The sequence below is a fragment of the Vitis riparia genome, chromosome 10, assembly GCF_004353265.1.
Source record: "Vitis riparia cultivar Riparia Gloire de Montpellier isolate 1030 chromosome 10, EGFV_Vit.rip_1.0, whole genome shotgun sequence".
Classification (NCBI taxonomy): domain Eukaryota; kingdom Viridiplantae; phylum Streptophyta; class Magnoliopsida; order Vitales; family Vitaceae; genus Vitis; species Vitis riparia.
Genome location: NC_048440.1, coordinates 17,974,471 through 17,999,384, shown reverse-complemented (window position 1 = coordinate 17,999,384; position 24,914 = coordinate 17,974,471). Strand labels below are relative to the sequence as shown.

Sequence of the window (24,914 nt, the reverse complement as noted above, 5' to 3'; positions counted from 1 at the left end):
TATTTTTTATTTTTATATTAAAATTTTAACAAAAATTGTTGATTTTATCTATTTTTAGTTAACCTGTTTTGAGTCTGATTTAGAGATAATAATTAAATTTAAAAAAATAAAAAATTAGAAAATATAAAATAAAGAAAATACCAAATATAATTTATAGGATATTCAATCCTTGTAGAGAAGGGAAAATCTTAAATTCCATTCCATGGATGAAAAAAGAAAAAGAGAAAAAAAGGAAAAGGAGAAAGTATAAAAGAAGGAGAGAAATGAATAAAATAATATTGACATCACATTTCACCACCACACGTACAATGCACTGGACTACCATTTTTGACCTTTCGCTTTCTGGATCTAGGGTTTCTTTTCATCATCATCACCAAAACCCTAATCACACCTGAGACTGGTTGGGAGAGATACATCAAGGAAATCCATTGGAGGCTCGGCGGTTTGGGATCGGATCTAAAAATTGGCCAAAAGAACCCTAAATTTCTTTCAGTTTAATATGCAAACACCCTAATTTTGTGTTCTGTTTTCTTGATTAGAAATGGTAGATCTTGCATGTTGAATCAAGGAAACTTGTGAACCCTAGGGTTAGGGTTTTGGTGTTGGTGGAGAAGGAGGGTGTGGATCTGTTGGTGGGCGAGAAAATGTATAAATCTATAGTTTATGAAGGGGATGATGTGGTTGGGGAAGTTGAGATATATCCACAGAATCAAGGGTTGGAGTTGATGAAGGAAATCAGGATCTCTCACTACTCGCAACCGAGTGAGAGGTGTCCACCACTGGCCGTGCTACATACAATCACGTCTTGTGGTGTTTGCTTCAAAATGGAGTCGTCAAAGGCTCAGTCACAGGACACGCCGCTGTATCTTTTGCACTCGACATGTATCAGGGAGAACAAGGTATATAATTATGAACTCAAAACACATAAAAATCAAGCCCCAAACTCAAGAACAAGAAAACCCTCATTTATAAAGAAATCGGACTCTGGACAGAAGGACCCAGAAAAAAAAAAAATTACAGTTCCATTCATGTATATAATTTTAATTTTGAATTTTTGACGAATTTGTAAATTTTGAGAACTTGTGAACTAGTTCCCGGAAAATTTTGAACTGCAAATCTGCTGGTTCCCGGAAAATTTTGACCTACAAATTTTGGTTTATGAACTGATGAACTGATTGACACTTGCGAAGAATCTGCCCAGACCCTTTATGTACTTGAATTGAATATTTTGTGATACTTACTTCTGAACTTGTATAAGTGGTATTGTGTACTGGAGCTTTACTAAGAACATGGCATATTATGCATCTGACTTATTTCTTGTGAATAATCTTGATACGGCTGTGATTGATGGAAATTAACGGCAAAACTACCTGCTATTTTATGATATGGATTGTGTTCATATAAATCTGCCTTTAAGTAACCCTTAACTCGAAAATCCATTGTGATCAACTGTTATCCTGGTAGATATGGTTGAGATTCAAATGGAGGTATGAATTCAGGGAGATGAGTTGCAATTCTATTCCTTTATGCAAAAAATATATGGATCTTATATGTTGACCAACTGCTTAACAGGTTATACATAAGGTCTTGATAATGGCTCCCGGGTTTTGGGGGAGCTTTTCGTTATTCTAATATGCTTTGGCAGTTTATTTACATACCTATTACTTGCCAATTTTATGATATTAAGGGAAGCAGGATAATTGTCTCTTTTGTAATGTTTGAAACAGAAATCTATGAGAATTGTCGTGTTGCGATTAACGTTAATATTGTCTATAATTTTCATCTTTTTCCTATTAGTTGTATTGACAGTTCGTGCAACTCTGTACAATAAATTGCATTTTATTCCCTTTTTCATATATTCGAGTATTGTTAGTTTTATCAATATTGAATGGCGATTACTGTACACGTGTCTGCAGACTGCGGTAATGTCACTAGGAGAGGAGGAGCTCCACTTGGTTGCTATGTATTCAAAGAAGAAAGATGGACAATATCCATGTTTCTGGGGATTCAATGTTGCATTGGGACTCTATAGTTCATGTCTTGTCATGCTGAACCTTAGATGTCTTGGTATCGTATTTGATCTGGACGAAACACTCATTGTAGCAAATACAATGCGATCATTTGAGGACAGAATTGATGCCTTACAGCGGAAAATAAACACTGAGGTGGATCCACAACGCATTTCTGGCATGGTGGCAGAAGTCAGGCGTTATCAAGATGACAGGAATATATTGAAGCAATATGCTGAAAATGATCAGGTTGTTGAAAATGGAAAGTTGTTTAAAACTCAACCTGAGATAGTCCCAGCTTTGTCAGACAACCATCAACCTATTGTTCGCCCGCTTATACGATTACAAGAAAAAAACATTATTCTGACTCGCATTAATCCATTGGTATGTATTTGGCATTTCTAAAATCTACAAGCATTTATCCCTGTTGCTTAGTGTGATATATCCACTGTTGCATTTCTGGAATCGAACCACCCAATATCCTAATAGCAGTGCGCACTCAGACTTATTTAACTGTATATGATGTCGTTGGTACCCCAACTTCTGAATAAGTGAGAGAAAGATGTGGCCAGATGGTGCAGATACCTTTACACATACCACTATACTCTTTGTTTATGTCATCCAATAAGCCTGTAAACTCATTCCAAGAAACTGGTTTGTTTAAGTGACACAATTTTTTTGTATCTCCACAGATTCGTGATACAAGTGTACTTGTGAGGCTAAGACCTGCATGGGAGGACCTCCGGAGCTACCTAACTGCAAGGGGGCGCAAGCGTTTTGAGGTTTATGTTTGCACCATGGCTGAAAGGGATTATGCTTTGGAAATGTGGAGGCTTCTTGATCCAGAGTCAAATTTGATAAACTCAAAAGAATTGTTGGATCGCATTGTGTGCGTCAAGTCTGGTAAGTTTTTAAAAGAAATGGTTGATCTTAGGGATGACTTATGCCATCCACAGCAGACCAAAGACAAGCTAATTAATTATATAGCTTCTGATATGATTTTTTTTCACCCATTCTTGTAGTTGTTACTTGTTATTCTGTAAACCACGTACATTATCCTCAATATCCTACTTATTTTCTTTATTAAATTTGATAGGCTCAAGAAAGTCACTGTTCAATGTCTTTCAAGATGGAATCTGCCATCCTAAGATGGCTTTAGTAATTGATGATCGTTTGAAAGTGTGGGATGAAAAAGATCAACCTCGAGTACATGTTGTACCTGCATTTGCTCCATATTATGCTCCTCAAGCTGAAGTATGCACCATTGCACTTGTTATGCAGTTGACAGCTTCAATACTGTTAAATAATAACATGCTTTTTAAGATTTAACCATTTCTTTGATGATGTGCACTCATCATAACTCTTCTTTTGAAGGCAAATAATGCTATTTCCGTCCTGTGTGTTGCAAGAAATGTTGCATGCAATGTCAGAGGTGGTTTTTTCAAGTAAGAACTTTTAAGAGAGGTCATACTTTACATGTGTATGTCTATGCATGCACACACGCACACACAAGTACATCCCTTGAAGTCAGTTTCATGTTGACTGATAATTTTTGGTTCCAGTTTTCCTATTTGTTTATTGCATCCTTTTGATATGGAATTACATTGGCACTATAACAGAGAATTTGATGAGGGCCTTCTACAACGGATTCCTGAAATTTCATATGAAGACGATATTAAAGATATTCGTTCAGCTCCTGATGTGAGCAACTATTTAGTTTCAGAGGTCAGTTCTACAAATTTGGGATTCCACTAGATGGTTATGAAGTTGCAAATGGTGCCAGTGCACCATATCGTTGAATTTGCTGCATGTCTTTGATTATGTGATAGGCATTATCAGATTTTTACTCATATATCTGGTCGACCATCAATGTTTTGTGCTGCTCAGGATGATGCTTCAGTTTCAAATGGAAACAGGGATCAACCTTGTTTTGATGGCATGGCAGATGTTGAGGTTGAAAGAAAATTAAAGGTAATAGTATCCTTACAATCCAAGTTGGTCTAAACTCACCTCTACCTCTATTTGGGATTTATTAAATTCAGGCAATAAGAAGATATTGATTACTTGTTTTGTGACTTGTAAAGTTTCTGGGAGTTTCAAATGCGGACATATTGAAATGACTCCTTTTTCAAAAAACACACACACACACTTTGTATTTTTAATTTGGTTAAAGGTAATATCAGCTTCATTGTTGTCAACTCGTGCATTCAGGATGCAATTTCAGCTCCTTCAACAGTTACTAGTCTAGATCCAAGGCTTTCTCCTCCTCTACAGTTTGCAGTGGCTGCTTCTTCTGGATTGGCACCACAGCCAGCAGCTCAAGGGTCAATTATGCCTTTTTCCAATAAGCAGTTTCCTCAGTCGGCTTCATTAATTAAACCATTGGCTCCGGAACCAACCATGCAAAGCTCTCCTGCTAGGGAAGAGGGTGAGGTACCAGAATCTGAATTAGATCCAGATACAAGGAGGAGGCTTCTCATACTACAACATGGGCAAGATACGAGAGAACACGCATCAAGTGATCCTCCTTTTCCTGTAAGACCTCCCATACAAGTTTCAGTTCCACGGGTGCAATCACGTGGGAGCTGGTTTCCTGCGGATGAAGAGATGAGCCCAAGACAACTGAACCGGGCAGTGCCCAAGGAATTCCCTTTAGATTCAGATACAATGCATATTGAGAAGCACCGACCTCACCACCCATCCTTTTTCCACAAGGTTGAAAGTTCCGCTTCTTCTGATAGAATCCTTCATGAAAATCAAAGATTATCAAAAGAGGTAATTTGTATGTGGTTATGGTTTTACCTTTAGTCATGAGTTTTATGCTAAAAGCTAACCATGACTGATGAGCTGCATTGCTCCTAATGAATTCTTAATTTTCAGGTTCTTCACAGAGATGATAGATTAAGGTTAAACCATTCACTGCCTGGTTATCACTCTTTCTCAGGTAAGTAACAGAGTCATGACTTGTGTAGTTAATTGCATATGATACATATCCAGAATTCAATTTATCAAGTGAATTATTTTTTCATTTAAACTGTTCTTTAGTAGTGGAAATCCATAATACCATTGGAATATATTGCTTAAAATCCTAATTTTTCAATTTTCAGATGCTTGTACCCATATTTATGCATCAAACTGGCACTTCACCTGTTTATAGGGATCTGTAAAAGATGTTTAAATGACCCTAATTCCAACGTCTTGCTTCCCCCGTTGCTTTTCAGTTGATTTTACTGTTCATTAGTATCAGTAGCAGATGCAGCTATAGCAACCTTCATGCTAGGAAAATACTTTTACCTTCTATGATGCCCATTGTTTGATTTTAAGAAGAGAATGTCACTAAGTATAAACCTGTTTTAACTATTCTATGTAAATTGCTTTTCAAAAGGGTTTAAAATTTGCAGAGCAAAAGTTGGATTGACAGGCTAGATGTTATTTTCTTCATGGTTCTTTGATTGTCATAATAAAACATTTAAGTGGTATTTGTTCTTCTAGCTTCTGATGATGTTAAAGTAGGTTCTAGAGGATGTTTGCAGATGATCCTTGTTTTGCTTGAGTTATTAAGAATTTCCCTCTTGGTTGCTTGATGTGATGTATGAGTAATTGTTTTGAAGGTGAGGAGGTCCCTTTGGGCAGATCATCCTCCAACAGGGATCTTGATTTCGAATCAGGACGAGGTGCTCCATATGCTGAGACTCCAGCTGTAGGCCTGCAAGAAATTGCAATGAAGTGTGGAACCAAGGTATTAAAAATAGGTTATTCATTAAAGTCAATGTCTCACATATATGCAATTTATATATTGTTGTTTCTAATGTTTTGTCTAATATGTTTCTTTAAACATGTCTGTTTATGAAAACTTATAGTTGGAGTTCAGGCCCTCATTGGTTGCTGCTACAGAGCTGCAATTCTCGATTGAGGTTGTTTAAAACCCTTTGAATTACAGTTTATTTTTATTTATTTTATTTATTCTTTGTTAGCTTCATGACAGTTCCTGTAATACAAAAATCTTTCCTAGTCCAGTGAACTGCTATTCTGTAAATTGGGACTTCCTGATTTGATTGTTCTTGCCTACAAGATCTCTTTGTTAGCTCATTTACCTTGATCTTGAAAACAGGCATTCCTTGTTGACTTATCTATTTTATTTATGGATTGATTGGGTTGTTAGGATCATCCAAATTTGTTAGGAACAGTACTTATGATTCACTCACTGACCTTATTATCTTCACTCAGTTCATTTGTTTTTCATTTTTGTAGGTTTGGTTTGCAGGAGAGAAAATTGGTGAAGGAACTGGTAAAACAAGAAGAGAAGCACAATGTCAGGCTGCTGAAGCTTCTCTTATGTATCTGTCTTGTAAGATCTCTTATTTCTACATTTATTATTGTCATTGCATTTTGATGGTTCCACTTTTTATCATGTCTAGAGTTTTCCTTGTGCCTGCTTGTTTGTTTGCTGCAGCTTTTATCTTGTGCAGTGCCACATAACGAAGTACTTTTTTATGACAAATATTTTGTGAAAGCTGTTTACCTACTTAATAATTAGCATAATGTTTCATTGTTTCTTTTTGATAACTTAATAAATTCTTCTTGTTTTTGGTTTTAAAAATTGTTTAAGTTTAATGTGCTGTCCATTTACAAACCTCCGATGGAGGATTAAAGAGGTAGTTCAGTCATTTAAAATATCGATTGAAATTCTGATATTGTTTACAACTCAAAGCCTTAGTCCTTAACTTTTTGGGTTTGGGTTCTTTATTCCCCTACATAGAGGGCGACTCTCTCTCTCTCTCTCTCTCTCTCTATCTATCTATCTATATATTTGCTTTTTTAATAGGTAAAGACCAAATTAGATTAGATTAGCCTGCCAAAAGAGGGAAACAGAGCACATGGAGAGTACACAATGGTCCATCCGATCAGGAAAAGAAAAAACAACACAATTGGAAGTGCCTAAACAAGAATCAACCTTTTCCCATCCTATCTATGAGATCAAGAAGAGACAAATGCCTTTCCCCTAAATTTTACAACTGCCAAAAATAACTTCAGGAAGACATCTTTAAGCTTCATCATAACTGGCTTTTCCTCTTCAAAGACTGTGATTCTTCTTCTTCCAGATGCCCCAAAAAATGCGTGGCAGAGCTGGACTAGAACCATCTTCATTTTCTTCTCTGTAAGATGCCACTGAGTTTTTTATAGAATGAGGCTGGACCTAAGATATCTCAACCAATGAGAACACCAGTACCCATCACCACACAATGGATAAATAATATCAGTTCATAAGTAAAAGGACTGGTCTATTAATCTAATAAAATTGGCTCCCACCATTCTGTACCCTAAACATGGCTGGTTTTATAGCCATCTTGTAAAAGTTTTTATCCATTCTGATAGGTGACTTATCTTATGAAGCCTGTTTAACCTAAAGTCACCAAAGATTCATTCTTTAACAGAGAACTTTCTGGTCTAAAACTGCTTTTGGGTTTTGACGCATCCATGAAATTGTGCCAAACACATATCAATACTTCTCGTACTTCTCATTTTGGGAAGCCTCTAGCTAGCTACAACAAGTGTGTTTGTTAACCTACAGCATGTTTCCACTTTTAACTTTCACGGAATACCATTACTAATATTAATTATTTTCTTTGATTTTAATGTTTCATTGATAAAACACCCTTCCTTAGAGTGTGGAATTTTTGGCACAAAGATATTTGGATCTTTCTTCCCCAGTATGTCTCTGACATATTCATCAATATGTGTATTACGTCTGCTCTGAGGCATAAAAAGGTTCTATTATTGTTTTCACCGGAGAAAGTTGAGCAGGTTGAGCTTGTTGCACTTGTTCTTATATGAATTTTCCTGGGGATCTAATGGATGTGCTTAGAAGCAGCTAGAAAATGTGACTGACTATTTGTTTATCTACAAAATGTGTTATGCTTAAAATTCTCCAATTCATCTCTTGTATATGATCTGTTGATAGGACGCCTTATTTTGTTCTCCCCTTTGATCTCTGTACAACAAATACAAAAATACCCTTTGCCATTTGCTCAAAAATTTGGAGAACAGAAAATTTGTAAGATACTCAATTCCAACTTGTTTGCCATTGTAACTGCATACTCACATGGAGGGTGTGGGAGCTTTTTGTTCCAATAAACCAACTGGATGAGATTCCAAATAAACAAAATGAACATGGCTGGACTGCCCAGGCCTATCCAAAAAAGGGTGGAAAGATCCAACTTTTGGTGATAAAATGAACATCCTTTAGGCGTCATTTTCTTCATGCCAACTTTACAAAGCAGTAGGACAATGTGATTATACAGCCTGATTCCCTGAGGTGAACTGACTTTTGATAATTGACTGAACAATGTGTAGGCATCAATATGTGCATACCAAGTCTACAAAGGAAACAAGAAAATAGAGGAAGATAGAATATGCAATTAATTACAGATAATTCAAATCATTATTTGATTTGCATAAAATACATATGTTACGAATTACCCAATTATTAACAAGTATATGAGCAACCATTCAATCTTATGGAAACATGCATTATGCATAAAATATTGACATGAAAGCTGAAATTGCATTTATTTAGAATTTTCTTTATATTCTAGTCATGATGATCCATTTTTGGATATTTTTGTGTTTTTCATTTAAGGTTTGCTTGATGTCTAGGCGGGTGGGATGTTGATTAACGAAGTGTTTTTTCCTTTTCTTTTTTTCCTTTCATCTATCCCTTCTACCTCTACTCTTCTCAATTTCTCGGTACTGGTGTATTTATTTAACACAAAAGCTTCCATTGTTTCTTTAGCTCTCTTAGTTCTCTAAGACTAAATACTTTCACAACTCTAAACCTCTTTCTCCTTTGGCTATTTGCCAAAACCCTAAATTTGTTGCCGCCCAAAAATACTCACAACCTGTTTCATGCTCAGAAAAGTGCCATTCAATTTTGTTAGAAAAAAATTGTATTTATAGCACTTTTAAATGTTCAATAATGTGTTTTCCTACCAACTTTTACCAGAAGTCAATCTTTAGGTTCTCAATTGTAAATCACAAGTTCAGGCACTGCTAATTTCGGGTTTGCATGGTAATTGCCTTAATGTGTTTGTGTTACCACTCATTGTTATTCCCTTGTTATCATGTTTGTTGTACATGTCTTTGTCTTGGCTATCTCACTATATCTGGGACGCTCTCCTCTGAATTCAAATTTCATTTCCTGTACCATCACCACAGGATGATTCTAACCATTAAGGACAATATTTTTACAGATAGATATCTGCATGGGGATGTGAATAGGTTTCCTAATGCAAGTGACAACAATTTTATGAGTGATACAAATTCTTTTGGTTATCAGTCCTTCCCCAAGGAGGGATCTATGTCATTTTCAACTGCATCAGAGTCATCTAGGCTTCTAGACCCAAGGCTGGAAAGTTCTAAGAAGTCGATGGGTTCAATCTCTGCCCTAAAAGAATTAGTAAGATTTCAATAATTTGAGCATTCCTTGCTCTGACTGTTGAAGTGCCACATATTTTATTTATTTATTTATTTGTAACTCTTCAGTGCATGATGGAGGGCCTTGGTGTAGAATTTCTATCTCAGCCTCCACTTTCATCTAACTCGACCCAGAAGGAAGAGATATGTGCTCAGGTTTGCACTTTACCACTTATGCGCTTTAATCATATTTCAGGTGACTTTGAAGACATCTACCTTTCAGGCATTCATATAGTGTTCCAACATTCAACTTGGGTGAAATGACTGATCAACGTTCTCCCTACTGACTTTTTCCACCTCCTCTCTTTCTTTTTCCTAAAATCCAGTGGAATAAAGCCGTAGAAAGCGCATCATTGAAGGCTTTTTATATTTAATTCAATATTTTGAAATTGGGCTCTCATTAAGCTAGAGCCTTTTTTTTTGGTGGTTGGGGGGGAAAAGGGGAAGGAGGGGGATTTTGGTGCTGTTGAAGAACAATACCAACATCATGCACTGTTGGAAAGTAGAATACCTTTTCAGGGTATTTAATGATTCTCTTCTCCTCAATGATTTTGTTCTGTTTTGGTATTTTTAGGTTGAAATAGATGGACAGGTCTTAGGGAAGGGAACTGGATCAACATGGGATGATGCTAAAATGCAGGTATTAACTCTTTGTTGTTTTCGCTTTTTTCTTTTAGGGCCTACTTATGTTTTTTCTCCTTACATAAATTTTATGCCCCTTACTTTTTTCTGAGTACTGACCCTTTGGACTTTTTTTTTTCTTTTTTTTTGTACTTAGGCTGCTGAAAAGGCCCTTGGAAGTCTAAAGTCTATGCTTGGTCAATTTAGTCAGAAACGTCAGGCTTCCCCACGGTAACCATTTTCTCCTGTTGCTAGTGTTTTGAAGTTAATTCTTTTTCCTTTTGTACAAAGGTCTAAATATTGACCTGCCATATGCATCAAATAGTTTTGACTTTGTGCCTGATGGACCTAGTTAGATGTGGGGGTCCATTCAACCCTAAAAAAAATACAGTTACACCCTTAAATGGTTTCAGATAACTGAAGCCCTGCTAAAGATTTGGAACTTCATCATGGTTTCTTTTGGTAGGCATGAAAGCTCTTGTAGCTCAGGCAGTTGTTAGGGAAGTAAAAAGAAAAATGGAGGGGATTCTTTTTTTTCCCCTTTTTCTTTTGTTTCTTTTCTTTCATTGGCTATATCTGTTATATTTTGCATGTTCTTGAGTTGTTGACGATGGCATTTTTAGTGGTTTTTCGCACCTATAAATAAATTAGGGGAAAAAAGAGAGAAGAAATATAGAAGACATCATGGTTTTTTTTTTACTAATGTCCCATTTTTCCTTCTTGACTTCCCATCAAAAATAAAAAATAAATAGCATTTAGTTGGGGGTGTTTTCGTGCTTAGTATTGCATTTTCATGTCTTCTACACTTAACATGAATTTCTAACATCTTTTTTCCTTTCTGCATTTATTTCAGGTCTCTGCAAGGGATGGGTAAACGGTTAAAGTCTGAGTTTACACGAGGTCTTCAGCGGACGCCTTCCTCTGGCAGATATTCCAAGAATACTTCTCCAGTGCCCTGAGAGAGTAACATACAAGCCTTCTCTCTCTCTTACTTTCTGGTATTACAGCTGTTGGGATGCCTGTACCATACATAACATGGGGCTGTTGAGGTCCAGGATTTGCCAGTGGGTTGTTAGCCGTTGAGACTCATTTAAGATACTTGGTTTCAAGCAAAGTGGTACTCCTACTGGATGTTGCTGGCTTAGTTTCAACTCTCACAAAGCAGGTGAAGACACTTTGCCAAGTAGCTGAAGTCCCAAGATGTTCCCATTTTGGGATTTTCAGCGGCTGTTGTATGGAGTTTTCCTCAAAAGTGGTTAAAAGCCATACAGCGCCATACAAGGTGGTGCCATGTAGCCTCCAATTTCTTTTGTCTGGTCAGCACCAGGATCTGTATGAAGGTTTCTTGGCTTGGGGTTTTTTGGGAAGTACTGATGTTTATTTAGGTGGAAGTAACAGGTTATAGAACATGGTGTTGATCAGCGGCAGGCTCCAGTTATTATACACACACTTCATGCTAACCCGTTAACAGCCTTTTTTTTGCCCTTTACTCTTTCTTCCATTGTCCATTCTTTTTTTCCTTTTTTTTTTTTTTTCTAATGCTTTTGTCCGCCGTTCACCCATCAGTAGATGAAGATAATGTTGAATCCTCAACCCCAAAATCATGAATTTGCATGTTGGCATGATTCAGATGGAGATGATGTAACATAGTTCTTTCAATGTAATTTCATGGTTGAATTTGTCATCTCACTTGGCTTTACTTGTGACTTGTTGTATCACTTTACCCTACTCGTTTGATGCAGCATGGAGTTGTCTTCCGGGGGAATGCTTCATAACCTGCCCTGAATCATAGTGACAATTCACTAGCATGTTTTATAATTCCCCTTTATATTTTTTTAAAAATAAGTGAAAACAATGGAAAATAAAGAAAATATATTTTCTGAAGTATGTTTTTAGAAAACATTTTCGGAATACTTCTTAAAAACCCGTTTGAGAATAATTGACTTTTTAATTCTCAGAAACAAAAAATTGTAATAGTTATTTTCAAAAACTGTCTCACGGATAGTATGCATCATCAATCTGTCATTACCAATAGTTTCATCTTGTAGGAATGAAAGGAAGGTTGAAGGGTCAAATTTATTTACCATATTATGGGTGGGGATGAGACTTTATAAAGCAGTGTTGGTACACCAAATCCTCCCACTTCCAGCTTGAATATGTCGCTTTCTACCTTGCCTACTTTGCAAGCCACCAGACTATCCCATCATTATTAATTTTTAATTATTATTGTTGTACAAAATATCTATCCCTTTTTGAAAATGTAAGAATGAGATGAAGTATGAAAGAGGGGAGAAATTTCTTATCTGGAAACTTCAAGTCGGATCCGTTAAGCACATTGGCTTCATTGATCCGGTTTTATTTTAAATATGATTTTATTTTTAATCGTTATATATATTTTTATTTATTTAAAAAAATAAAAAATATTTTTAAAAATACTTATAAACATACTTATAACATCTCCGAAATACAAAACTTATGGACAAAAAATAAACTAAACAGAAATTAATCATTCTCATTTTCATTATAATTTATAAATGAAATAAGAGAAAGTTTACATTGTTTGGAATTTAAAGGAAATTCTTAGCCATTAAGAAATTAGATTCAATTTTTATTTTTATTTTTTGTGAAATTAAATTTCTTTCCCGATTTAATTTATGAAGACTATTAAAATTAGTTCAGCATCATTCACGGAAAAAAACCTTCTTTAATCCTTAAAGCGATGTGTAATAACTCGACCCCTGATGTCATATCAATTTCGCACCCATAACCCACATCTCACATCATCCTTCATTTTGTTCATTATGATTAAAAATAAAAAATATATTTAAAATAAGAATAATAAGAATAATTAAAAATGTATTAAAAATTCTACAACATTTTGATTTTCAATCAATCATTTTTGGAAATCTAATATTTCTATTCCATTCATTTTTTTTTAAATTTAAAATATTTTTGTACATGATATTCAAATTATTAGAATTAATTATTATTAATCATTTAACTAATAAAAAAAGGCCACACCATCTGACAAGGACGCATTAATTGAGAAATATAGATTTACTTGGAACGGCAATTTGTTGCCTTGTACCCGGTAAAACATGCCTTGGCAGAATCACTCGTTCAAACGTATACAAGGCTAGAAAGAAAAAGCTAAGAGAGGTCCATTTGTTACGCATCGTTTTTCCACGTTTTCTCATCTGCCAGGACTCGCAGAGGATTTCAGAGAGAGAGAGAGAGAAACTCTTGTGTTGTAGAGGGACAAAGTCATGTCGGCCTTCGACGCCTACAGCAACGACGGCGAAGACGTTAGGGCTTCGTCCAATCGTCCCTTCGACGATGACACCTTCGTCGAGTACGATCCAAGCCTCCCGTCCCGCCGCTTCGACTCCTACGCTTCTTTCGCCACTGCTGACGACTACGCCGCCGACGACGCTCCTCCGGCCGGCGGGTTTCCGGTTGAAGACGAGGTAACTGTGGACCACGTCTCTCACAACGTAGATGGCGTCCATCCTTTGCCTGGAATGTACGGTTTCGAGGGATCCTCCATGGCCGATGATCCGAACCCTAATTTTTCGGAGGATTCGTTTTCGGTTCCTATCGCGAACGGAAATGGGAAGCCGTATGACATCAGTGCTGACAATGAAGACATTTTCTCATCGGATGGACCTGTGCTTCCACCGCCGACTGAAATGCAGCCCGAGGAAGGGTTCATTCTTCGTGAATGGCGGCGGTAAGGTTTCGTATCTTCGGATTTTGTTAAATTTGGAAGTTTTTATGCTTGCATTAAACAGATCTGTTGTTGCTTCAATGTGTTTAGATCCGTAATATTTGGATAAAGATCTCTCGATTTGTTTTGGCTATCGAGCTTAATTATGCGATAACTTGTTTCAGAAATGTTGTTATGATGTGAATATTAGGTATTTACTGTTGCGTTATTGGAGAACACAAAATCGAATCATTTGTAGTTTTTATAAAGAAATTTAAATGATGATGATGAGATAGTCTATTGTAGAGTGGGCTATCCCTTGGAAAAAATATAATTTTCATCTCTCTTTTTTGTTTTATTGTTACAGAATTTAGAATTTTCTATTGTTAAATTTTGGCAGAGATCTGATTATTCTAGGCCACTGATCCATTGGAGAGGTTGATTCAACTTCACGAACGGGTTTTGGATCCATAGTTTTACTTATCGCTGATAGGTATTCTGAGGATAAGATCTTGTATTTGTATAGGCCTGACTGGACTCTTTCTGATCTTGGTAGTTTTTTCCCTCTAAGTGAGCTCACACTGATATGTGAGTGTAATTACTCTGTAGATTTCCCTTTAAAATCAAACGTATGGGCAGTATTGCTGTATCATTGCTTAGTGTTCCATTTGAGCTGATCTTGGAAAGGAAAATTTTTGCCTCCATCATAAGGAAAGGCATACGTTTTCTGCACAACCACATGAGAATTCTGTTCATCTTCTGTGGTGCCATGGCAACCCACTGTAGAGCAATTAAATGGATAAGATTAAATAGTAAAAACTTCAAAACTGCCTTCAACTTAGATTCTGAATTTAAAGTGCCTTGCTAGTGGTGTTCTAATAAAATGTTTGCATAAGAAGATTGACGACTCCTTTTAAAATTTGTCGGCATTATGTGCCAATAAAAAGTATAAACTAAAACAAAAAAAAAATTGCCTTCTTTGGTGCAGTCAAAATGCTATTCAGCTGGAGGAGAAGGAGAAGAGGGAAAAGGAAATGCGAAACCAGATTATTGAAGAAGCTGAGGAGTATAAACGAGCTTTCTATGAGAAACGAAAGGTCAACATTGAGACTAACAAGACTAATAACAGAGAAAGAGAGAAGGTATTTACTTCCTAGAGCTTTTATCCTCTTACATTTAAATTTTCTGTGCTCACTTGATTTTCATATTCCTAATATCATACAACTGGTTGTGTGGGGTAGTTATACTTGGCTAATCAAGAGAAGTTCCATAAAGAGGCAGACAAACAGTATTGGAAAGCAATAGCAGAGCTTATTCCTCATGAGGTTCCTAATATCGAGAAGAAGCGAGGCAAGAAGGATCCTGATAAGAAGCCATCAATAACAGTCATCCAGGGACCAAAGCCAGGGAAGCCCACTGATCTTTCAAGAATGCGGCACATACTGGTGAAGCTGAAGCATACACCACCACCTCATATGTTACCACCCCCTCCTCCACCTGCCAAGGATGCCAAAGATGGGAAGGATGCCAAAGATGGGAAGAATGCCAAGGATGGAAAGGACAAAGATAGTAAGAATGCCAAGGATGTTAAGGATGGAAAAGATGCTACACCCACCACTGGAGAAGCACCGACTACCCCTGCTGCCAAAGATGCCACCTCTAATGGTTCTCCTGACACACCTGAACAAGCAGCCCCTGTTGCAGCTGAGGACCAGACAGCTACAGAATCTGAGGCAGCTCCGATTGCTTGATTGCATACAATACGATTTTCCTCTCTTCCCAATTTTTGTAATTTGCTTCTATTTTTTTCGAGTTCTAAATTGCTTATTGCCCACTATCTCACCATGCCATTTGTTATTGAGAATAAGAATTTGCTGTAGTTAGCGCCACAGTCAGTAGCTACGACTGTGGAAACTTGTTTTTATGTTGCTTCATGATGTACTAATTGTCATTGTTTCACACTATTCATGGAATCAATTTTTTTTTTTAGTTTAAACGTCAGCATCATGTAGTTCCAGATCAAAATCCATCGAGTCATGTAGTTCCAGATCTGCAACGGTTTTTCATCATTTTGGAAGCGTGGTAACTAGGTTTCTTAAGTGATTATCACATTGAATGATGTATTTAGAATTAAGAATGGCTTTTAATGGTCATTGAAGTTAGGATGCAGCTCGGTGATAAAATGATCTGTTATTATGCATTTTGCTTGGAGAAGGCACTGTACAAGAGATTCTCTTAAAGAAGATTGCTGGTCCCTCGCGAAAGAAAGGTCCATTTCTTGGTGTTTTAAGTGGCAAAATTTTGTGCTCTAGAGATCCTTTGTAAAATCCATAAAAATCTGGCTGTGTTATTGCTTTCTTGTAGATGCAAATCGGATAACTCGTAGTCTGAACTCAAGCACCCTTTCCCTACTTTTCCAGGCCCATCGAAGTTCCTTTGCTGTTACTAATTTCTGGTACTAATTCCAGGCCCATTCAAGTTATTCATTTCTCACTAGCTGAAAATGAATTATAACCGGACCAAGTCACATGTAAAAATGCTGGCCAAACAACAAATTTGATATTTGCATTCCGGCTATTAAAATAAAAAGTGCAGAGACTCAGCTATCGTTGAATGTGAGCTTAACAACAGAGATGGAACCATGAGACTACTTTTATGGTGCATGCACCCCCTGTAAATCACCATTATCACATTATTCACAGCATCGACATAAATTCTTCACTTCTACTCTACCTATAAAAAAAGAAACAAAATCTTAACAATAAAAGAAAAAAAATGTTCTTATAAACCAATGGGTTTCTTCTAAAGCAACAAATCCCGTCCTGTCCTGGAAGTAGCTTCAACTTCATCTTGCGGAAATTGAAGCATAAACTCCACCCTCCTAATGAGGATTTCAAAGATGTAATGGATTCCATCCTTCATCTAGGGGTAACCTCAGTGATGGTGACGGGAACAGAGCTCATTTGGTAGCTAGTAGAGTCAGTAGATGAAGGTTTTCGGCTACCATCATCTGAAGTTTGGAAGTAGCCTGGTGCTGTAAGTTCCTTCTCATTGAGCCGGATGTTCCTTGAGAGCATGTCAACAACCTGGCTCATTAGTGGTCTCCTGCTTGCTGCAGCCTGGGTGCAGAAGAAGGCTACTTTCGCATACCTCATGACTTCTTCCTCTGGGAACTCTACCAACTCTGGATCCACTAACTCCAAGAATCTCCCTTCTATATGAAGCTGCCAAGCCTGTTAAAGAAAACAATGGTCATCAAAGAAAAGAAGATGACTAATGAATAATTCAAGGGCAACACTGACAGGGAGAGAAAAAAAAAGAAAAAAAGGAAAGAAATGCCAGATAGAATGTTAAATCCTTTAAATCCAAATCCAAAACCAATATTGCCAGTTATCAGGATTGAGTGTTTCTTCTATTTCCCTTCCTCTATATTTTATTTTTATTGAAGTCCTCCGAGAGGAAAATACTTGTCCTCACAACACAAACACCCCAATTGCATGAAGCAATAGATCTGATTGCTAGAAATAAAACTAGACACAACTTATCTCTGTTCCACAAATTCCAACAGATTATTTAATTTAATGAAAACCTATTGATGGGTTTTAGGAAAATCCATGTTTATTAAACCTTGAAAATCATCAGGAAGGTAATCTATTATGTGAGCAATCACCAAGGAATCAAATAGTAAAAAAGAAATGACAAAAGCAAAATAGCACTGCCAATATACCAATGAGGGTAACAGCAATATAAATCTGAAACTACCAAGAATATGGTTAAAACAGTTTAATTTAACAAACCCATTCCAGGAGAAACTTCTGCGATCCTTCAAAGTTAGCCTGTGAACTGGTTTTGCCGCTAATGATCTCGAGTACAAGGACACCAAAGCTGTACACATCAGCCTTCATAGTTAATTGACCACCCAATGCATATTCTGGCGCCAAATAACCACTGCATGGAACAAAACCAAGATATGAATTGGTATATTTTTCCTTCCATGGCCATGAAACACATTCCAACAAGGTTCCAAAATGCTTTCCAATCTTTATATCATCATGTTCCAAGTCCCACAAAGATCTTAATGTCTTTGGAGAGTCAAAGGCATGTCAGAGATACTTTGAAAAGAGAATAAGAGGAAAAAAATCTCTTAAAAGATCAGTTAAAACATAATCTCCTATTTGCAACTGGGAATCAACATGAAAAGGTATAAACAAGAGAAAAGAAATGGAACAACTCTTCAATCTCTGATTTGGTTTTTGGAAGAAAAATAAATTGACAATCTCATTTTTTTTAGAAAATGGATATGCACATCATCAATCAAGCTGTCCAAAATTTGAAGTCCTGATGAAGGATCAGATTTAAGGAGATATAAACATGTTAAAGGAGTAATTATATTTGGATCCTGCAAATTATCTTGAGAATTCCCTTCTTTGGATCAGTGCTTCATTGATGCAGTTTCTGATCCTGCTAACAAATCATGCAAGGCATGTGAAATGAGTGCCTCTTGAGTTTCATTTTAAGAAGATGATCTTCCTCATCTGTCAAATATTATGTACTTGGGCTTCCAACTTTTTATCTCACTTACTATCTACTTTATACTCCAACTCGGGTGCTTTTTTCACATATTATGTGTGTTCATTATATGTCTTCTATCTTTCTAAAGGCAGAGTCTCAAGCAATGATATCTATTGTAAACTATGATGTCCTAGTTTTCTCTTCAAAAACCCAGCAGTGTAGAACATGACACTCTTGATTTCACCCATTGCAGGACAAATAGCATCTATATTCTAAGCTGGAAGCTCCAAGCTCCAGAGAGTAAACTTATTTCTGTGCAGCACACTAGTCAGTACTTTGTCTAAAATAGCAACTATAGGAAACAAAATCTTGCAGTAAGAAGCTAATGAGTTGCTGACTAGGAGCAAGGACAATTAAATATCAAAAGACAGATAACAGTCAATTGGAGATTCGAAAGAGTACATACGTTGTTCCTGCTATTCTTGTGCTGATGTGGGTGATGTCATCTGGGAATAGTTTTGCCAACCCAAAGTCTCCAATTTTCGGGGAAAAGTCTTTTTCTAGAAGAATATTACTAGCTTTGATGTCTCTGTGCACAATATGTGGCACAAGTTCCTCGTGAAGGAATGCAAGACCCCTAGCAGTACCCATGCAAATAGCAGATCTTTTTCCCCAGTCCAGTATAATTTTATGACCTGCAAGTATAAGAAGAACAAGAGCTATACTTGTGTATAAAGATTGTAAGTTCAATTTTTACACTAAATTTTGTTGAATTTACCTAATAGTACTTGATCGACGCTGTTATTTTCTACATATTCATAGACCAAAATCTTGTTATTTCCATGAACACAACACCCAATTAATTCAACAAGGTTTGGGTGCCTGACATTTGATATAGTATTGATCTCAGTTAAAAATTCACGCAACCCCTGCTTTGATGAAGTAGAAAGCATCTTCACAGCAACTTCTCTTCCATTTTTGAGTGTTCCCTAGCAAAATCACAATATTGGAAGGTGTTATGATTTATGAGCAAGGATGAATAGAAACCATTTTTATATTTCTTATGATCTCAGTTAACAAAGAGAAAAAAAAAATACCATACTTTGTCAGTCCTCCAAGGACCAGCCATGAAAACAGAAAGCATAAAGTTTGACAAAAGTCACAAAACAAAAGAATCACTTAAACTAGTAAAGGAAACTACAGGGCAGTTATGAAACTGAGTACCTATTTCTGGGTGATTTTCTTTAACATTGTTGGGTATGAACCTATTACCTAACACTTCAAGCTTTTAGGTTAAGTTAGTAGTTTAATAAACATAATATTTGTGAATTAGCATGCATCATGTTGATAAGGGAAGTATATGCATCATGTCTAGCAAGAGAGTTCCCTTATTTTAGAAAACATGAGATTTTGATCCCTCATGAAAATTCTGTTGCGAACCTATCAATATATGTGCAAAGTAAAAACTTTATTACAAGGATTCCACTAATGCTGTAAACCTATCAATTGATGTGCACGGTAACATAATCAGAAAATTGTATGTTTACGTCTTTCAGAAGCCCAGATGGAGCATATGGATGAACATTTCAGATCATCCTTGGGTTTCTATCTTTGTTGGATGATCAGTTCTCATCAACCTACAAACCCGACCTTTACTTGATTAATGAACAAACCGGAGTAAGAAGATCATATCCTTCCAACATGTCTATTATGTAACTCATCAAGAACAATGTCCATGAATTGACATGCAAAACTGGAAATATTGGAACCAGGAGCAACATTTACATGGTTGTATGAGTACCTTCAAAGAATATTTAACAAAAATTCGACTCTTTCAAAGGGGTAGCATACTCATCAATTCTACATAAGCATCATTACATAAAGCACCATCAGTAAAACTGAGTACCTTATAGACAGTTCCAAATCCTCCTCGCCCTATCTTACTGCTTGGATGAAAATTATCTGTTGCCTTTTTTAATTCATTGAAGGAGATCTGTTTGGTTTTCTCAAGCAAATTCCCTAGTCAACACAAAAAAGGACAAAAATGAAAATCAAATCATACTGAAGGAACATATGGAATCTTGACACATGGCATCACAAAGAATACTAATAGTGCCAAAAGTCTACCACAAATTACTGTAAAGAAATCACCATAAATAGAAGAGATTACCTAAGTCCTAAAATGCCCTTATTTTACATGCAAGTTGAGAAGAATAGATTGACTCAGTTAATTGCTACCATATGCATGATAAATTTATTTCAAGCACTACGAAGAACACAATGAACTCATTCAATATCAATTGAAAACCTAAAAGCATCATACCTATGAGGTTAAAAAAATGGACCAAAAAGATCTAGATATTGTTCTAAAGATTTAGAATGCAAAGAACTAAAATTCCACCTGAATTAAGGGCAAATGAAAATAAAAAATTTGCAGTCCTCTTGTTACCAATAAATTAACTATTGAAGTTCTGCTATAATCCATATAATATAAAATGTGAGAAATGTAATCCTTACCATCTATTGTTTGGGAAGCACGATTGCCTTTTCCTTTGCTATCTGCAGTTGAGACACCAAAGCAGCTACAACTCATAACTGTTTGCAATATACCACTGCAATTTTCCAGGTTGTATAGATAGTTAGTAGACTATAATCTTTGATACTCTGAAATATCAGTAATTATATATTTCAAAACACAAAATGCAAATCCATATGAACTAAAACTCAGAAAAAAAAAAAAAAAAAAAAAAAGGGAAATACTAGCTCAATTGAACCAACCTCAGCTTCAACAAATCAAACAAAAGATTCAAATCCACCAAAACAATGCAAATTCAAATCATTGGTTGCTGGGAAATCAAGCTAGGGCTTGTTCAACCAAGTCGGAATCAGTAAAATTCAGCTGAAACAAGCTCAATTCGGTAGAAGTTCAAGTAAAAAAATGCAGCATCTGTCAAATTCAAACCAAAAATACTAGCTCAATTGAACCAACCTCAGCTTCAACAAATCTAACAAACAATTCAAATTCAAATCAACAAATCTAACAAACAATCCAAATTCAAATCATTTCTTGCTTCGTTGGGAAATCAAGCTAGGGATCATTCAATCAAGCCGCAATCCATAAAAATTCAGCTGAAACAAGCTCAATTCAGCAGAAGTTCGAGTAAAAAATGCAGCATCCATCAAATTCAAACCAAATCACCAAAATTAACCAAATCATCAATCGATTAACTGAATAATAAAACATAAAAAAATAACCACCTCGTCGCCGGAAATATCAGACACAAAACAGAGTCGTTGGAGATGGATCCAGGTTCGAAGAGACGATGGTGGGGATAGAGGGTGAAGAAGTGATAACAGAGAATGTTCGTGTGGAGGTCTCTTTACGACGCCGTATTGACAGTCGAGGTGGTGGTGGTTTTTGTTGGGACACGAAATAGAAATTTGGAAACGGTCGCGAGCCATGACCCTCCTCTTTCGCGTGTTCCCACTTCCCACTGTTCGGCTTTTCTCACTAAGTTGACCTTCGCCGCCGTACCGAGCCTTTTTTTTTTCACCTTTTTCTAATAATATTTTCATTTTATACCTTTTTTAAAAAATATATATATATTATAAAATAATAACACGTTCCTTTTTATGAACCACTGATCGTTTCAACGGACGAGATGAGCTTAAAAAGAAACATCATGTTGACTTCGTTTGCTTCAGGAAAGAATATAAAACAAAAGACTGAGAAATTTCAATATTCATTTTTTCTTCTTTCATTTATTTGAAAAATAAAATAAAATTATTATTTTAAAAAAATATTATTTATTTAATTTTTTTTATTTTCCTTTTTTTTATACATATTTTTAAGATTTATTACATAACATCCTCGAATAAATGAAAAGTTTTTGATATTATATAAACATGAACTTCTTTTAATTTTATAAACATATTTTAAAATCGTGAAGCCTTTTTAGGTCAAAACGGGGGATTTATTTGATCCCATATAAGTGTTTTTCTTTAAGAGTTCAATGTGGGGATTTGTTTGACCCGTATAAGTGTTTTTCTTTGGAAGCGTTACATATTAATTAAAATGTCATTAAAAATTTGTTATCCTTCAACAATTTATCCACGTGTGAAAATCACACGCAACGTGGATCCCCTCTCTAAGTTGGAAAGTGTGTTGAATTGTGTATCATAGTTCTAGAGAGAGAACAAAATCAACCCCAACCCTCCTAATACTCATCCACGTTTCATTATTCCGAATTAATTAATATTTTTTCCACGATTTCAGCTTCCAAGTGGTCGTAAAATTTAATGTACCTCGGACCGTCTGAACAAATACACGAGACCACCATCATGAGAGGAAAGGAAGTTCGCTGAACGTGTGAATACTCCCAGCGATGATCCCAACGTTCCTTGTTAGAAAATTAAGCGAAAATTGAAGCTCCACCTACCCACCGCGATATGTGGGGCGGCAGCAACCACGTCGCCCAACGTAGCTGGCCCGGTTGCTTTGACTTGGCCCTTCTGGTATGGGACAGCGGACAGACTTCTTTTCCCTGCTATACGCATCTCCTAAATGATAAATATCTACAGACACTTGTAGCAAATAGAGATACGTTTAATAATAATCGTAGCAGAGCTATGCGTCTGCCGTTTTCTATGCATTATTTGCATGAATGGGTGAGAAGTGTCCATCATACTCACAGTGATCTAAATCTTCTCGTTTTTTTAAATGCAAACTTCGAACGTAAGCCTTTGACGATTATGTCTCAAATAAGATATAAGTAGATTAAACCATTTTTACATGGCCTTTTTTTTTAATTGACCTTAAAATGTCCCTTTCTTTTAATGTTATGACAAAGTCATGTCCCGGCGGCTATGACTTATATTTTCTATTACCGTTTCAAATATTGAAGTTTGAAAATTGAATTAATATTTGATTTTATCTGTTGAAATTAATAAAATATAAAATAAACTATAGGAGATTTATTATCTTATTTATATTTGTGTACGTACTTGTTTAGACATATTTATAAAGGGATTATGGACTTAAGTTATACTAAAAGAGTGTTTATTTTTTTGACTTTTTGTTAAAAAAATATATATTTTTATAATTTAGATTATTTTTTTTCTATTTTTTCATGATTTATTATAAAATTTTTATTGAATATAAAAAATTAAAATATTTAAATTTTTCTAAATATAAAAAATAACATATTAGTCTTTCTTTACTTTTTAATACTTAATAGAAATAAAATACTACAAAAACAAATAACTTAACATTTAACGTTATTAAACATTAAAGTTTTATTTAGAATAAATAATAAAAAAAAAAACACCATCTTAGTTTCTATACAATATTAAAGAAAAAATATTAAGGGAAATAATTTTTTATGTATCATCTAGTCCTAAATAGTACAAAAGAAAATTAAATATAATTAAAATTAATTAAAATTTGATAAATTCTTAAATTCTTTAACTTTTATATGAAATATAAAAATGTATAAAATGAGTTTGAACTCGCTTAAAAAAATAATTTATTAGCTTTAAATCCATTTTTTATTTTTTCATTATGCCTTTTTTTATTTATTTTCTCTTTTTTACACTTTCCCTCGATTTTATGTGAATCAAACATAGTCTTACGATAAATACTAATTATTAATAGTTTGACACATATATTATTATTATCATTGTTATTGTTATTATTATTATGTTGTATTGGGCATTAGATATAGGTTTCTATATTTTTTTTATATTTAATAGTACATTTTTATTTAATATAATTAAAATTTTGATAAGAATTTTAAAGCATGATGTTCGATAGAGTCCATAATTATCGTTTTATAAAATAAATTATTCAAAAAAATATATTAAATGAATAAAAACTTGAAAAAATGAACCAAAAAATATATTGATATGTAAATTTTAAAAGCCAAAATTTATATATATATATATATATATATATATATATATATGATGTAACGACTCGCAGCCCCATACAAACACAACATTTTTATTGTTTCATAGGATTACGAAACTAAATAAACAAACATCTCTTATGGGACTAAACAAATCCTCACACACACCCCTTACGAGTTCTCATTGTGTCCCATAAAATTATAAAACCAAACAAACTCTCACACCAATATGTGAGGTTTGATACCATTTGTAATGATGTACATTTAATTATGTAGATATTATCTGTTATAGGCTCAAAGACTCTTATGGTTTTAAAACATGTTTATAATATTAAAAGAAATTTATACTTTATCCCCTATTCAATAGGACATATTACATAGAAAAATTAAAATAAAATTAATATCAAATAATATTTATAAATATTATAAAAGCAATAGTTAAATTAAGATAACCTTGTTATGAAAAGAAAAAAAACTGAAGATAGGAGAAAAGCAAGTAAGTATAAAATGAATAAATTTGGATAGAAATAATATAATTTTAGAAAAATTTAGATTATACTTTTTATTTTTTTATTTTTTTTAAAGATAGTCAAATGAGGCTTCTGTTAAATTCCAATGCCACGAGATAAAGTGATGTGGTGTGCTTTGATTATTAAAGAGGCATTTACCAAACTAACTCAACACTTA

At 35.0% G+C, this 24,914-nt stretch overlaps 3 protein-coding genes across 6 annotated transcripts; 2 read left to right on the top strand and 1 right to left on the bottom strand.

Moving 5' to 3' along the window:
- The first annotated feature begins 302 nt into the window (after positions 1–302).
- LOC117923702 (RNA polymerase II C-terminal domain phosphatase-like 1) lies at positions 303–11,792 on the top strand. Its single transcript, XM_034842119.1, has 17 exons — positions 303–899; positions 1,917–2,393; positions 2,702–2,912; positions 3,106–3,263; positions 3,384–3,454; positions 3,629–3,734; positions 3,897–3,980; positions 4,221–4,784; positions 4,890–4,953; positions 5,621–5,748; positions 5,870–5,923; positions 6,261–6,357; positions 9,260–9,465; positions 9,552–9,638; positions 10,057–10,122; positions 10,261–10,334; positions 10,957–11,792. The coding sequence occupies exons 1-17, from the start codon at positions 645–647 to the stop codon at positions 11,060–11,062; spliced, it is 2,808 nt and encodes a 935-aa protein (XP_034698010.1). The 5' UTR covers positions 303–644; the 3' UTR covers positions 11,063–11,792.
- Positions 11,793–13,260: 1,468 nt separating this feature from the next.
- Positions 13,261–15,810, top strand: LOC117923615 (clathrin light chain 1). The gene is made up of 3 exons (XM_034841998.1): positions 13,261–13,833; positions 14,798–14,951; positions 15,051–15,810. Exons 1-3 carry the CDS (start codon positions 13,370–13,372, stop codon positions 15,558–15,560), a joined length of 1,128 nt encoding a protein of 375 aa, XP_034697889.1. The 5' UTR covers positions 13,261–13,369; the 3' UTR covers positions 15,561–15,810.
- A 536-nt stretch (positions 15,811–16,346) lies between these two features.
- Positions 16,347–21,785, bottom strand: LOC117923616 (cold-responsive protein kinase 1-like). Of its 4 annotated transcripts, XM_034842000.1 has the most exons (8): positions 21,580–21,785; positions 21,100–21,268; positions 20,839–20,933; positions 20,228–20,340; positions 19,100–19,310; positions 18,788–19,040; positions 17,607–17,757; positions 16,347–17,042 (listed from the first exon to the last, which is right to left on the bottom strand). In XM_034842000.1, the coding sequence occupies exons 3-8, from the start codon at positions 20,912–20,914 to the stop codon at positions 16,728–16,730; spliced, it is 1,119 nt and encodes a 372-aa protein (XP_034697891.1). In that variant the 5' UTR covers positions 20,915–20,933; positions 21,100–21,268; positions 21,580–21,785; the 3' UTR covers positions 16,347–16,727. The 4 variants fall into 4 exon arrangements, with proteins under 4 accessions (XP_034697891.1, XP_034697890.1, XP_034697892.1 ...); XM_034841999.1 differs by lacking the exon at positions 21,100–21,268 and having other exon boundaries at positions 21,580–21,784; XM_034842001.1 differs by lacking the exon at positions 21,100–21,268 and having other exon boundaries at positions 18,788–19,016; positions 21,580–21,782.
- Positions 21,786–24,914: the final 3,129 nt, after the last annotated feature.